General features: G+C 49.8%; 1 protein-coding gene across 1 annotated transcript; it reads right to left on the bottom strand.

The window, feature by feature from the left end:
* Positions 1 to 696: 696 nt before the first annotated feature.
* On the bottom strand, positions 697 to 13,108 carry Scn2b (sodium voltage-gated channel beta subunit 2). Its single transcript, XM_031344931.1, has 4 exons — positions 12,841 to 13,108; positions 5,321 to 5,487; positions 4,843 to 5,053; positions 697 to 4,359 (listed from the first exon to the last, which is right to left on the bottom strand). The coding sequence occupies exons 1-4, from the start codon at positions 12,908 to 12,910 to the stop codon at positions 4,160 to 4,162; spliced, it is 648 nt and encodes a 215-aa protein (XP_031200791.1). The 5' UTR covers positions 12,911 to 13,108; the 3' UTR covers positions 697 to 4,159.
* Between the last annotated feature and the right edge of the window lie 2,703 nt (positions 13,109 to 15,811).

Below are 15,811 nucleotides of genomic sequence, written 5' to 3'. Positions count from 1 at the left end.
TGTGTGTGTGTGTGTGTGTATGTGTGTGTGCATGCATGTTTATATGCAGGAGTTGGTTCTCTCCTTCTGTCATGAGTCCCAGGGATGGAACCTAAGTTGTCGGGCTTTGTGGCAAAGCAATTTAGCCACTGAGCCATCTCCCCGGTTCTTGACTGTCTTAATGCTGATTCAGCATGAGATAAATAAGATACAGTGATACAAAGGCAGATGAGACAGGGCCAGCCTGACCTCCCATCAGCCACCCTCCCCACCAAAGGGACTGCACAGGGGCACTCTGACCAGATGTCATCCTCTTTTTCCAGAATCCAGAGCAGGCATGAGAGCTGTCTTCCTAGTCAGACACTGGTAAGAATCCAGGAGCAGGAAGGATGGCCCACCTGTCTGTGGAAAGTCTAGGTGCTTCCTTAAACAGGCAGCCTTGGGTGCTAGAGGCTCGGCTTCATCCCAGAGGTAACTGAAAGTCTCTCCGGAAGTGGGTACTCAGCCCCCTGTCTCAGAGTCCTTACCATGGAGGGCAGAGTCCTCCAGGAGATCAGGGCAGGTGGACTTCATTCTTCTTTGCAAGGCAAGTGCTTTGAGGCCTTCACACCCAGCGGCATGCATGGCATCAGGGAGAAGGAGCATCGGGGCTTCCCATTGGCAAAACCTTCCCCACCCCAGTCTGCACCCTGGGAAGAAGGCCACACTAGAGAGATGTTCTGGGGAGACAGTGTGTTTATTGCAGCCAATAGATCCAAGCAATCCGACAAACTGCTAAAGAAGTCCGGCCTGCTCCCAGCAGTCAGGTCACAGAAAGCCATTTGCTTAAGCTTCTATCCCCTCCTAACCAACAAACAGGAGGTAGAACCTAGGCCCGCATAAGCACTTGCTATGTGGCTGGGTTCTCCCCTAAAAAGCATAAAGAACATTCCATAATGAACCTTTGGTACTAGGAAACACTGAGAAGTGATTACACCCTCCCCTCCCCCAAACAGTATAACTTTTGGGGTGGGCATAGTGAGATGTTTTATTTGTATATATAATATATCTCTACCTATAGAGAAAGGCTAGTGTACAATCGCATCAGCAAGCTTCAATAAAGGAAGACATTAGCAAGAGGCACAGCAAGGCTGTCTATTCTTAAGACATATGTAGGAAAAAAAGTTTTCTTAATTTGTCACCCGTTCCAACTGCACCAAGCCATTCCTGTGGCCTGGGACTAACTTCTTTGGACCTGATTGGTAGTTCCACCCATCTACCTGCTTAACCTGATCTTGTAGGTATGTAGCAGCCCAACTTTCCCAAGGAGACTCACAGGGAAATGTGGACCAAATCGGCTTTTCCCACTTGGTAAAGTGGGACTAGCTGATGAGTCCGTGGCTGGAGGGGCAGACAGCTATTTCCAAAGCCAGTTCCAAGGCACCACAAGGCATTTTCAGTCCTGAAATATTGTGCTTTGTTCTGATGAGCTGAATCCCACAGGTTAGCCAGCCAGTCTTTCTTTGCAGTGGCCCTTAATTAGGAGGCAGAGGCAGACGGGATGTGAGGAGGGGGTTCTGGGAGAGCAGGAGAGACTGAGAGCACAGCAGTGGGAGCATTCAGCCAGGAGCAGAGCCCGGAGCCCACACTGCAGCAAGAGAGCAGTTTGCTGGCATAAGCTAAGAAGCAAGCTTGAGCAACAGCTCCTGTTGGAACATCTCACAGTTCCCCACCCCACCTCACAGAAGCCAAGTTTTGTTCCAAACCTCAAGCCCAGAGACCCTGGAGGAGGGTCTAAATGGCTTCAAAAGAAAGTGCTCATGAGGGCAAGTACCTGGGGCAGAAATGGCTCCTGACTCAGCCCGTGAGATCCAGAGACAGGCATTACTTTCCCTGGACCCCATTCCGTCAGGGCAGAAAAGAAAAGACCCCAAGAAACTTTACTTCTTTAAGAGGCAGCTTATTAGTACAACCTTATGGGGGGGGATCTCACACGTAGCCACTCCAACCCCCAAACGTTAGGAGACTTCACAAAAGCCAAGTCCCTTGTCTGTGCACTGTGAAAGAAGAGGGCACGTGCCAGTTGATGAAAACTGGTCACTGCAAGCTGCAGAACTATACACCACCACCCTTGGTTTCAGCTGGCTTGGAGCCCATGACTCGTCTCTCTACTCCTAGTTGGCTTGCTTTAAGGATGGGCAGTATCCACCTGCTTGCTCCAGGCATCCTGGTGGTTTTGCCCACTCTCATTGGCAGTGTGTTGTTTGGCAGTTAGGTACTGAGCCAAAGAGATTTGAACTTCCAGAAGGGTTAGATTCCCCTTACCCAGGAGTTCTCTGGCTGGTTACCCATCCCCTACTCCTTGCTCAACCTACCTGACCCCTGCACCCTTCCCAACAGTACCTTCCCCTTCCCTTGTATCCTTATTCTTCTCAAACCCCAGATTCAAGAGTCTCATCCTTCTGACTCTCTTGTAGAAGCAGTGGCTATGGAGGTGGAAGTAGATGCACCCCCAGAAAAATTAATCTTGGTCCTATGGTGCAAGTTTGGCAGTCCCTGACTCTGTTATGGCTTGGTATGCACCCCTGACACCAAGTACAGCATAAACTCAGTAAATTGCTGTGGTAATTTAAGCTGAACCTTCCGTTGGCTACCATTGTCTCTTTGAGTGGCTATCTGATAAGCAGAGGCAAGTATTGGTCCCTGAGACTGTCTTGGTCCTGTCTCTACCACACTCTTTTCCTACCCTGAACAGCTAACTCCCTGAGCTTGTGGGGGCTGAGTTCCTGGAAGGGGAGCAGGACTAGATGAACCTCACCAACTATCATGCACAAACACCTTCTAGGCTTGAGGTTCTCCCACCAGGAAGCTCTATTTATTCTAATTGGGGACCAAGGAACCAGAACAGGCATAATGCTTTCAGCTTCTGTCGGTCACTTGGCACTTCAGTCTCCCTAGCTGCAGGAGGCTCTGTGCCAGTTCTCTGAGTATGTCCCAAAACGATGCTCTCCGACTAGCCGTTTCTGCCCTGCCTTTCTCCCATCTCTGGACTTATAACAAGTTTCTTATAATGATGGTAAAATGTCTCTGGACTTAAGTCCCTTATGATGATAGTAAAACGGCAGTGAATGTTGGCTTCTCACAGGAGCGACTTTCTCCCCTACAAAGGGAGTCCTAGGGCGGGGATGGGGGGGGGGGCAGGGTTCAGAGGCTCCTTCAGCATGCTCTCATGTTTCATGCGTTCCAGCCTTCTCTTCCATCTTGCCAAAAGCCAGGCAGCAAACCCTGCCAAGGGCAACTAGAAACCCCCAAACTAAAGCCCTGCAGGAAGTCGCCCCTATACACAAGCCCCGCCCCGCCCCCAAAACACACCACAGGTGTGAGGCTGCTGGCTGAGGCCAAGGTGACGATCTTGTTTGAGAAGGCAGACATGTATGCAGTGCAGCCGGCACCCCTCAATCCCTCACGGGTCTCTTAAGAGGCAGCCCTAGGGTAGGATATGATCCTACTTGATGCTGGCATCCCCAAAGGAGCAGTAGGCAACAGTAAGCCAGAGCCTCTCTGGGAGTGTCTAGTGATAGAAACGAGGCCAAGAACAAGGCTCGTGTCCAGAACTGTCTCAGCTCTATCTTTCCTTGAGTGCCCTGAGAACGCACAGTCATCCCTTTAAGTAATGATTTCACAAATGGTAGGACCCCACCTTCATCTCCAACTGATGGCTGTTCCGGGCTAGAAGTAGCCAGAGGAATACAGCAAAGCCATCCTCACGAGTCATCCCCAGGGTGCCTCTGGTCAGCACAGAACCCCTCACCACACACACTGCTACTCCCACAGTTTAAACCGCCACCAGACCAAACCCTAGACAAGATGGGCATCCGACCTCTTCTCCCGCTGCCCTCTCTCCCCCATCCTGTCTTTGGGACCACACCCATGTCTTTCCTCCTCAAAGACTGACAGGCTAGAGCCCTTCTCTGTTCTCCCTGGGACTCCCGTATCTCAGATACCAAGGCAGTTTTCAGATGAAAGGGAGGGCGGTCACCCTTGGTATGGGGTGGGGGCATGGGAAGTGAGGCCCCAGGTCGATCCTGGGGTCCTCTTAAAGAGAAGCACACCAAGGGAGAGAGCAGGCAGGGTCACACTGTACAGGGCGGAGAGTGAGAGGAGACAGGGCACAGGGAGGGGCTTCAGGGCGGGCTTCCGGTTACTTGGCGCCGTCTTCCGCGTTGCCCTCGCCATCCGTCTTGCCTTCCTCTTCAGTCTTCAGGTCATCCGTGCTCAGCTTCTGCTCCTTTTTCCTCCTCACACATTTGACCACCATCAGCACCAAGATGACCACAGCCAGGAACCCCCCCACTGAGGCACCCACGATGACTGCCACCGTGGAGTCCCGCTCTGGGGGCACTGAAGGAAAGGAAACAGAATCATAGAGCTGGAAAGGAAATTTCCTCTATTGCCCCTGCACCCCAAAATAGGAGGGGACATTATTTGATTCCTCTCCATGGACAGAGCATTAGTGAAAGTCAAAGCAACCTTAAACCACTGCCTCCTCCCCCTGTCTCTTCAAAAAACCCCTCTACCCCCAGAATGGAGTATCTTAATGTCCAATCATGGACATTAAGATCAGACTCAAATCTAATTACAGAAATTAGGGATTATGTTATCTTAGGAAATGCACGCTCTTGAACTCAGTTTCCTCATCCATACAATGGGCATAATTAAGGTTTTAATCGTAATGACCAACTTGTCCCCTCAAGAGGGAAGGCATGGATGTCTTCCACCAGGACAAGCACCTGAAGATGAGATGAGAGTCATAGCCTCCTTGAAGTGCCCCAAACTAAGCTGTGGAGAAGGGTGAGTGTCTCACAACAGCCTAGTCTCTCTTACCTTCTAGAAGGACCTGCAGGTAGATCTTGCCGTGGCCACGGTGGCGGTCCGGAGGGTTGGTGATGTAGCAATTGTAAATGCCTTCATCTTCTAACTGCACGTTCTTTAGAGTCACCGACACATCGTACTTACTGGGGTTCCCCGAGAATTCCACACGGTCTCCAAACCGCTCCAGTTTCAGGTTAATGATCTTCATTCGGAATTGGAGGAACTGGAAGGGGAGGAGCGGATACTATGAGCAGTGAGCAAGGGGCTATGAGGATCATGGGACACCATACATCTTCTTTTTTAACATGGGAAGGGAGGGAGTTAGACCTGGAAGGACCATCCAGTTGTGGTGACATCAAGGCCTCTGTATCAGACAGCCCACCCAGAGCCCTCTTGGGGCCCTGTTCCAGTGCCGGAGGAGGGAGAGGGAGGGGGGCCTCACGCTTCGGGGTGCTCGCTTCCCTCCACAGCCTCCTCCACCAGGACTTACCATCTCCTCTGAGCAATTGCTACATTCCTGGTAAGTCCAGTTTAGAGAGAACTGCTTGTGGTTCACGGTGTAGCAGGAGTTGAAGGTACAGGGCAGGCGGGTATCGGACCCATTGAGGACACTAAGAGTGGTGGGCACTGTGACTTCCATGCTCCGCCCCGGGGGCACTGCAGATAGAACCACGACCTGATGAGGATGCTTGGTGACAGGTGGAGGGTTGCAACCCTTCTATAGCCAACAGGGAACAGGTGGAGAGAGGCAGAGAGGAGCTGAGGGGCAAAAGGCTGGGTTCTTTACAGCTATTAGGATGCCAAAGCACACGAGGGACACCAGATGTGGTCCTTATGAGGAGAAGGGGAACAGAGCAGGTATACAATAGACCCATCAAATTGTCTACCAAGTGGACTCAGCTTGTTCTAAGTTCACTGTGGGCAGACCCTTTATAAGCCTCTACCTACCCCACTGCCATTTCCCTGCCAGAGGCTTCACTGGGATTGCCTCAGTTTCTCATTCTCCATCCACTTCAGATTATCATTTAAACCCCTCCAGGGCAAGCATCGGTGTCCCCATAGGGCAGGCAGCTAAAGCTGGGCGAGCCTGGAAAGGCCTTGTGCTCTCTCGATCCAGCACAAGCCACTGACTATCCCCAGGTTCACACAGACAAGAAAGAGGGCAGAGGGGAGGAAGAGGCGTCCCATAAGAAGAGGTTCATTCTGAGGACTTGCTGATCGGCCTACATGGACGGTCTCCCCTTTGGGAAACGTTGACCTGGAAACGCTATGGCGAAAGGCTGGTTCAGATTGGCAGGTGGCAGGGTGGGAACAGAAATCTCACTGAAGCACTGGATGAGGAACCACACTTAGGTCAGGGCCTGGTACTGCAACTGAGAAAAATGCCCCCGGGGTGCTCCACAGAGTAGAGCTGAGAGCACACAGGTGAGCAGCCCAAGACCCAGCCATTACAGAGACATGTACAAGGTGTGAAAATACTCCACAGATACACGCAGGGCTGCCTCAGACTAGCCCAGACCTTAATTCCAAGATCATCTGCCAAGACTGTTAAAGCTTCATTCTACAATATTAGCTTAGTATCAACAGGGCCCCTTGCAATAGCTCAGGGGTCAAAACCCTGGCAGTGACAGTCAGTGTCATTCACAAATTTGTTTTCATTATTTTGTGATACAGGACTTTTTTATTTTATTTTATTTTATTTTTTGGTCTTGGTTTGGTTTTTATAACATTTGACATTTATAACATTTGACCTTGGAATGTTTTTTTGGGGGGGTGCATTTGGCTGGCCTCCTCTAGTAGCCCAGGCTATCTTGGAATTAACTATGTAGTTAAATATGTAGTTACTATGTATTAACTATGTAGTTAAGGATTCGAGGCCAGCCTGGTCTACAGAGTGAGTTCCAGGACAGCCAGGACTACACAGAGAAACTCTGTCTTGAAAAACAAACAAACAAACAAACAAAAAACAAAAAAAACTATGTAGTTAAGGATGACCTTGAACTTCTGACTTGCCTACCTCCATTTCTTGAGTACTGAGATTACAAGGGTGCCCTACCCCCACCCAGTTTATTCACTGCTGGGAATCAAATGTAAGACCTCAAGTGTAGTAGGCAGGCACTCTACCAACAGAACCACATCCCCAGCCCTCATTCATTCACCCTACTAAATATGTGTAAATTATCTACTGTGTGCCAGGTGTTTAGTCCTAGGTCTTGGGAGTTGTCACTAGTATGAGACATAGTCATTGTATTGTGAGGCTTGTATTCCGATGAGGGGGCATAAAGGAACAGGAATAAAAATAAAAACATGCCCTTCTGGAGCATTACATGACACAGGCTATAAGGATAAAGTATGGTAGAGGGGAGTTTAAGGGTGGCTAGGGAACAAGGCTCTGGAGAGTGACATCCAGGCAACATCTAACTCAAGGAGTGAGCCATTTCGGAATTTCAAGGGCCACATTCCAATGGCTGGGTTGACCTTCACACATCTGAGAAAGAACAAGATAGAGCATGGGAAGACCTGAGGACAGAGTTGGGAAAGGACCAGGCCAAGGGGCAGAACATGGGAGTTGGGATGATTTCAGGGAGTTTAAGGGTGGGGTGCGATCGCTGGGGTACCAGCTAAATGAAGATCACAGCTACTGATGTGGGCAGACACATGCCCCCCCCATTCCACTTATGTTCTGTCCCAGCTGTAGCCCCAGTCAACCATGAGAAATGGAAGCAGACTCCTCCACCTCCCCATGCCTCAGCCTCTTCCTCCAGAAAACCTAGTTCATGACACTGTCCCTGGGTCCAGTGACTAAAGTAAATGCAGGGTGTTCAGCAAATGACAGCTGCTATTAACTGCATTCTCCTAAAGCTCTGCTTTGGGGGCAGAAAGAGGTAAGAGGTGAAGTGGGGTGGTCTCTAGGCCTGAGGATACCTCAGGACTGGACTTATTCCAGATCTAGCTAAGGAGTCAGGCTTCAAGGATCCTGGGTTTTCCCACAAACCTGCTGGCCCCACCTTCAGAAGCAAAGCTACAACAGCCTGCAGGCAGAGAAGCTAAACCTGCCCAGAGCACCCTTCTGCTTGGCACATTCATCCCTGCTAAGGGCCTGCAGAGCTCACCACCTAAGAACAGGAGGCTCTCTGGACACTGGCCTAGGAATCCCCACCAAGGGCCTGGATGGGGGTGGGTCTCTGCTCACCAGTGACTCCAGTTGAGCACTGAGATGCTCACAAGGGGGGGAACACCAGCTGGAAAGCTGATGGGGCTCCTCTCAAGAGGAACAAAGGCTGGCTCTCAGCTCTTGCACTTTCATATCGAGTCTAAAAGTACCTGGCACAGTGCCAGGCGAGGAGGAGGTGTGCAGAAAATATTAACACCACCCCCACACTGCAGAGGCTGAGAAATCTGAGGAAAAGAACTGATGGAGGCTTGTCCTCAGTTTACCTTCTATGCTGGACATTCTAACCTCTCCAGCCTCTCCCTTGAAAGGGTTTCCACCTTCCTGGGGCCACCCCTCCCCACAAAAATGCTCTATGAAACTAACTGGCTCGGTAAAGTCTACCCTTCTCAGCCTGTTCCTCCCCTGCTTGAATATCAGCTCACATCTCCCTCCCGCCCCATCTCATCTAGAAGGAGCCAGCTGAGTCAGGTGGCAGAATTGCAGGGGAGCCAGAGGCGTTTTTTTGAGGCTAATGGCAGGGGACAGAGCAAGGTGCAATGCGGGTTCCCCCTGCATGTGCTCTGCAAGAGGAGCCAGATGGGATTCTTGTGCCCTCTAGTGGCCATAGATGTCAACTTCCAGTCCCATCCGCAGGGAAGAAAGTGGGGAGGGGGCCCCAGACTAAAGAAGCTAGAGCTAGGAGGTTGTAGAGTTAGTGTCATCCCTTTACCTGTGATGAAAGGGGTGGGGGCTATGAGACTCACTTAGAGAACAGGGACAAGCTGAAGACAAGAAGGTGGCTCTCACCCGCTGTCCCGCGATTCAACCCCAGACCTCATGAGAATCTCAGGGGTGCTGGGCTGAGGCCTGAACCTTTCAGCAGTTTAGACGCTCACTAAATTCAGGGAAGCATTGGTCAAGGCCAGAGCGAGAGCAAGATCGTTGGTGCTTCTGGAAAGTAGATTGATCCAGGCCCAGAGACGAACCTTCCATCATTAACTGTCCGCAGCACTACTTCCATATTCGCCACCTCGAATTCCAAGGCTACCTCGCTGAGGACGCACAACTGTCAAGCCTGATCGCCAGTCACTTTCAGACAAAGTGGAGCACAAAGAAATCAAATGACTAGCTCAACTTTATAAACAGCCAGGACGCGATGAAACTAGAACCTGCATCCATGCCGCCTGGCTCCAGACAAGGCTGAGGTGAGAACACGGAGCTGGGTGGAAGGTTGCTGTGCTTTCAAGGTGTCCTAATACGTACATGGCAGCTCCAGCCCCAGCTTCAGCATGATCCCCCGCAGACAGTGGTCTGCTAAGGAACTCCGCCATGGGATCCACAATTTTCCTAAAGTCCTATCTGGTACCAGGTCTGAGGTCTAGGTCTCCTGATTCCCAACTTACAGGAAGGAGATAATGGGATGCAGCAACCCAGGATTTAACAGAGCTGAGTCCCTTAGGCCCTGGGCATCCACTGTTCTCCCAGGCCAGTCATGCAGAGACCCTGAAACAGGGCTTATCTGCCAAACACTCTCTTCGAAAGACTGGAAGTAAATTCCCTTTACTCCTCCTTCCAGTCCTAAAACAATCTATACACTTGTCTTATTCTTGAGGGAAGAAAAAAGATTTTTAAAAATGGGAGGGAGGGAGGGAGGAGGAGGAAGGGAGAAGGGGGAAAAAGTCTCCTCAGACAGCCCCTGCCTCCAAGGGAAATGTGATGTTTAACCCTGCCTGCTCTCCTGCCTTTCTACTCAATTTCTCTTGCCTAGATTTCCTCCCCAGGCAGCCAGAACCAAGCTGCACTCTTGTTCCCTATCTCCAAGACTCCAGTGGCTTCCAGGGCAGAGTTCTGGCACATGGGTGCGGCTCCCAAATGGCCTTTCCATGGGGCCCAGCTGCACATCACAGCCTCATCTTCTGCCAGACACCACCCCTGCATGGGACTCTAGGGACCTGAAGCTCCGAGTCTCCTCTACCTCCCTTCCACCAGGCCATGCTCAGGCTTTTGCTTTAGATTGGAAGGTTTGCTCACCATCTTCCCTGGAGTTCTTCTACATAAACCCCAAACCCCACTCATAGGGCACAACTTGGGTGACATCTTCCCTAGTGTCTGGTCCTCTCCCAGCCAGGTTCCCATTTCTTCCAATGACTTGGGAGCCAAGTGGTAGAGTGTTCAAGCCTGGGACTCTAGAGATCTCAATATGATCTTGGGTAAGCACTTGGGTTCCAGTGCTGCAATGTCCTCATCTGTAATACAGGGGACACTAACCCCTCTGAGGCCAATGAGACATATGTCATGCTCTATGTGTAAAGCACAGCACAGTGCCTGGCACACAGCTGTTAGCAAAAGGTGACCTCTGGCATTAGCATGCCCAACGTTCTTATAGCACATACAATGTTGAGGTGCTGTGGCTTATGTACGTGTGTCTCTCCAGAGGCTCTGGTGAACTCCTTCTTACTCATGTTGTTATCCCTGAGTCCAGAAACTCATATAGCCCATAGTGAGTGTTGAGTAAAGTTTTGTTGATGGGGTTAGGGGTAAGCAGGGAGGAGGCATTCTCCTCCAAATCTAGGTCCTGCCCTGAGCAGCAAATCTGTAGGCTTGAGCTGAGGCCCACACTCTACTCTCTTGGCCCACACCTTGATGACCAGGCCAGTGGCTGAAGAACGGATGGTCTTGAGAAACACCCTGGAGTTTGTCGTGGCAATAGCTATTTGCCACCTTTACAGTCATCCGCATGTAACCTGCCTCTGATACACTGTCACTTCAAATATCTGTGGGATCCCTGCCTCCCAGTGACTACTGCTACTGCAAGCACCCAAGTTCTGTTGCCGAGGGAATGGACTGCCAGAGGCATGCCTCCTCACAGCTTCCTGAAGCTCAAGGTCTCCACTCTCATAGGCCTGTTGAAGCATGCACTTCTTCCCGTGACCCCTCGCAGCCCTCACGCCCAGCCTCTCCATCCAACGTACCATCTCCCTCAAGCCCAGGCCAGCCGGTCCTCTTGCCAGGGCCCTGGCCTTGTTCACATAAATATGGCTGCCATAGACAGCCTCCATCTGACACAAGACTGTGGCCTGTGCCTGCAGAGGAGATCTGTCCTCTACCTCTCGCTATTTTTTTTTTTTTAATTCAGATCTACCCCCTACTCCCCCCTTTAGCCTGCACTTGAAACTCTTCACCAATTAATACTAACAGAGCAGTACCACTTCCTGAACACTGGGGGCAGTAGAACCCAATATTAAAAGAATGTGCTAAGTCAGATACACAGGAGTTCAAATCTCACCTCCCTCATGCTGGTCACATGACCTGATTGGAGGAGTTACTTGATCTCACCGTGCCTCTGTTCCCACCCTAGAACACGATTAGAACCACAGGATCTACCACAAGTAACTGCTGTGAGGGAGGGCTTAACAAACTATGCCACGCCAGGGCTCATGGGAAGCATTCAGAAAGATCTGTCACTGTTGGCCCCTGTTGTGTGTCATGTCACAAGCTCACCAAGCAAGAGCCAGTCTCCAGTCACCCATGGGAGAAGAGATGCTCAGGATGGGGAGCATCTTGCCCATGGTTACATAGGAAAACCCAAAGCTTGCTTTAGACTTAGCTCCAGTTCTGAAAGATGGAAGATGTTAGATCTTTATCTTGCAGGTTACCAGGACTGCTTCCTGTCTCTGTTATCCCTGTGACTCTATACCCAGCACATTGAGAAAGGGCATGGAAGATGAGATAGAGAGACAGAGACAGACACAGAGACAGAGAAACAGAGAGACAGACAGACAGAGCCTGTAATGGGGAATATTCCCACCTAAGATCCTTAGACTTGACCCTCAGGCACTGCAGAGAGAATTTTAAGAGCAAGAATAAAACTGTCTATAAGGCAGGTTTGGAGCCCAGCATGGTGGCACTTGTCTGTAACCCTATCACCCAGGAAGAGAAAGAGACAGGAGCATCACTGAAAGTTCGAGGCCAGCCAAGACTACAAAGTGAGACCTTATGGGGTGGGGTGGGGGAGCAGGTTTACAAATACCCCCCAACACACCTGCCTACTATGAGGCCTCTAGGTGTTCAACTATGAAATTGGCTTTGGGACCATATCACAGGGTGGTCTGCAAGGTTGGGCTGGACCATTGAGACTGGTTTTAAAGGAACTCTCCATAGGTTCCACTTACGGTTTGCTCCTTTTTTCTGGATTCTGGGCACCTGACCTCATCCACTCCATCTGGTCCACATCAGGGGTGCCTGCTCCATCAGCAACTACTCTGGTACCTCTCCTGCCAACCCAGAGCCTATCCTTAAGCCTGATACCCACCTCCTCCCACACACATCCCAACAAATTGGGACAGGCTCAACTTTCTGCCCCCCAACTTCTCTAGAACACTCTCTCCTTTAAATCCACCAGATTCCAGAGAACAGGGCTCACAAAATAAACCAACAACTGCTATGAGCTCTCATGGGAAATAGCTTAAAATTAAAATATAATAATAATAATAATAATAATAATAATAATAATAATAATAATAATAATGAAAATCCCTGAAGAGACCGCAGAGCAGCCTAGCTCTGCCCCACCCCCACATGGGTCCACTTCAGGGAAATCCACAGGAAAAACCACCTCTTGATAAATTTGATCATTTTCATGCCCAAGCAACACTCACCCTCTAGTCAACATTTCTGGGACCAAGAAGCCCAGTATCCGGCAGTTCCAGCTGTCCCAGATCCCCAGCACGCCCCTTCCCAAGGACATAGAGGGAAGCACCGCTCACACTCCTTCCCTCCTGCCCCCTGCCCCCTCCTCTTTCTGCTGCAGCTGCACTTCTGACCCTTAGGAGCATGCAGATGTGGTTCTAACTTACCCAAAGAGAAAAACAGACTGAGCCCCGTGAGACTGAAGGCAGGGCGAGGTAGCCAGGCATCCCTGTGCATTTTCAGAGACTGTGATGTTAGGCAGGTGGGCTGTGGGAAAGGGTGATTGAGGGACCAAGGACGACAAGGGAGGAATGGTTAGATGCTAAAAAAGAAAATGCACGGATGTACTTCAAAGACATATGCAACATTAAGGAAGCTTTATTTCCATCTCTCTAATATGGCCGACTTGTATGTGGCTGCTAAAAAGAGAGGGGGGTGGTGTGTGAGGGAAAGGGAGAAAAAAAAGGGGATAGAGTAAATATTGTGGTTGGTGGATTTCAGAAAGCAGGTGGGAGGGCATAAAAAAGATATTCCTAGAAGAAATTAAGTTACCAGAAAATTTAGCCTCTAAACTCAGAGCTCAATCAAATCTTGTCTTTCTATTGCATTTGAAATGATTTTTAGATTTTGAAAATTGTTGGAGAAATCTAGGTGAGGCGACACATGCCTGCAATCCTAGCACTAGGGAAAGAGACAGGACTGCCATGAACTCATAGCAGTTCAAAGCTAGCTTAGGCTTCAAAGCAAGACCCTTGCAAGAGAAGGGAGGAAAGGAGGGAAGGAGGGAGGGAGAGAAAGAAAGTAAAAAAGAAAGAAAGACTGTGGGAGCCATCCATTTATAACCAAAGGGCCATAAGGAAACCCTTTTTATCATTTAAGTACTCCCCAAAGGCCTGGGAATTGATTCAGGTGCTTGCCCCACTGCCAAGCCTGATGACCTGAGTTTGACCCCTGGAACACACCTGGTCACCTGGTAGAAGGAGGGAACTGATCCCTGCAAGTTATGGTCTAAGCTCAACATATTGGTACCTGTGTGCTCACATACACATTAGTGGTACCTATGTGCACACATGCTCACTCTCTCCCCTCTCTCCCTCTCTCCCTCTCTCCCTCTCTCCCTCTCTTCCTCTGTCTCTCTCTGTCTCTCTCTCTCTCTCTCTCTCACACACACACACACACACACAGATACATACATATATACGTACATACATACACACATACATACATACATACATACATACATTCATAGATGTAAACACACACCTAGGAAAGAACTGCCTTTTGTTGTTTGGGTTCAGCAAAGTGGGCAGGAGGCTCTTGGGAAATAATGACTTCCTCATTGCTCTAGCATTTCCACAGAAAACAGAACTTGTCAGAAAAGGCTGATGTACAAATACCTAAGAGACTTTTACAAGAGAATAGAACATGGACCCCAATTCCAACAAATAAACAGGAAAGGGACAGGTCTTGAAATCAGGGGAGCAGGGAGTGAATGTAAACTGGGCATTGATTATATAAACAAATAATGTCTGATGTTGCTGGGTGTCATAAAGATAGTGTCTGTGTTTTTAACATCCAATGGGTAATGCTGCTGATGGTCCCAGATGATTGGTGGTGCCTGGGCACACTTCCCTTGGCTTTGGTGTATGTTTGAAACTTGTCATTTCAAAGGAGGGGAAAATACAGGTTGTCACAAGTAGAAGAACTTGGGAGAGAAGTGGCCCTAAGCAAAGAGGAGAACAGAGCCAAGTGCATCTCAGGTCCTTATGCAGCAATCATTTATTTAGCTATGTACATTTATCCGTTCACAGTGAGGAATCACAATTTGATCTTAACATTATAGGTGATAGTTCAGAGCCAGGATTCAAACCCAGCTCTTTGGAAGATGCTGACCTCCCCCCATCCTACCCCCCTTATTCCACATGGTTTATGACCAGGCAGGGAGACTCGGGGGCCCTCCTGAAGTTGATGCAGTCTAGGAGCAGGCTGTGAAGGAGCCTTCTACATGGGGAAGAGCCGAGCATCCTGCACATTGTCTGGCTGAGACTTAAGATTCACTAACCAGGAGGTGGTGATTGACCACCCAGGGATGCCGCTGGAGGGATGGATGTATTTAGAAGTCCAGCCCCGTCTCTGAAAGTTGTCCCAGGGGCACAAGACCCAAAGCCAACTGGAGCTTCAAGGCAGAGCTGTGAGAAGACAGAAGGTGACAGGTCCTGATGATGCACTGACCCTGTCCCCAATTCCTCTGTCACTCCACCGTAGGGGCTCCCATGGCTCCTATACAGAGCCACAGTGCAGGAGTCTGAATTTCAGGAAAGTCTCCCCCCAGTGCCCATCCCTACCACCCTAGAACCCCGAGGCCTCTTTTACAAGTGTGTGCCCAGGGTCTAGATCGGCAGCACTTGGACCTCCCGCTCTGCTCAGGCTCATCCAGCCAAGCCTGCAGCACCACCAACCAGGCAGCCTCAGACACTTTTAAGCCCAGACCGCTGGCAGAGATTTTTAGTTTAACGTAGCCGGCCTCCTCCTTTTTTCTTGATGCAGCCTATGGTGCCTTGTGAGGCCCAGAAACTAAAGAAAACTGTTTTGCTGTCTCACTTGACCTCATGCTATGTCTGAAAGCTTCTATTTAATTGTCGACAGAGAAACAATTCTACATTCTTCTGCTTCTCCCTAGAATTTGGCTAAGAGTCACTGAGGTATTCAGACTTCAAAGAGCCTTGGGCCAGCTCGGACTTCCAGGATCAAGGAACAGTAGTAGTCAGATCAGGGATCAAGAGATAGGGGCTATGTCAGGCCCTCCCATAGCCCACTAGGGCCCCAGTAGTCATCTGTTGCAAGGGGACAAGCCTCTCCTAGGAGCCAATAGGAGTCCAGGAAGCAGAAACTCCGAGGTGTTTGCAGACAGAGGACACTATAATCAAAGATGGACTTTTTTTGGAAGTGAAGCCCTGTGGTTTTGGCATTTCTGCCAGGTGCCATTTATCACTGAAGATTTTATTGGACAGCATTCAATTACCTACCCTGCTGGGAGACGTCAACTTAGAAATAATCCAAACGAAGGCAATTTCCCTTTGCCTACAAGTGCATAGTCCAGGCTACAGGCTTTCATAGAAAAACTAATTTTTCAAAGTA

The sequence above is a fragment of the Mastomys coucha genome, unplaced genomic scaffold (assembly GCF_008632895.1).
Source record: "Mastomys coucha isolate ucsf_1 unplaced genomic scaffold, UCSF_Mcou_1 pScaffold23, whole genome shotgun sequence".
In the NCBI taxonomy this organism is placed as follows: Eukaryota; Metazoa; Chordata; class Mammalia; order Rodentia; family Muridae; genus Mastomys; species Mastomys coucha.
Note: the sequence above shows the minus strand (reverse complement) of the source record. Positions and strands in the feature narration are given on the sequence as shown.

Coding starts and splice junctions, on each gene's coding strand:
- Scn2b (XM_031344931.1), bottom strand. CDS start 12,910: ATGCACAGGGATGCCTGGCTACCTCGCCCTGCCTTCAGTCTCACGGGG. Junction 5,488..12,840: donor CAGTCTGTTTTTCTCTTTGG/GTAAGTTAGAAC, acceptor TTCTATCTGCAG/TGCCCCCGGGGCGGAGCATG. Junction 5,054..5,320: donor GCAATTGCTCAGAGGAGATG/GTAAGTCCTGGT, acceptor CTCCCCTTCCAG/TTCCTCCAATTCCGAATGAA.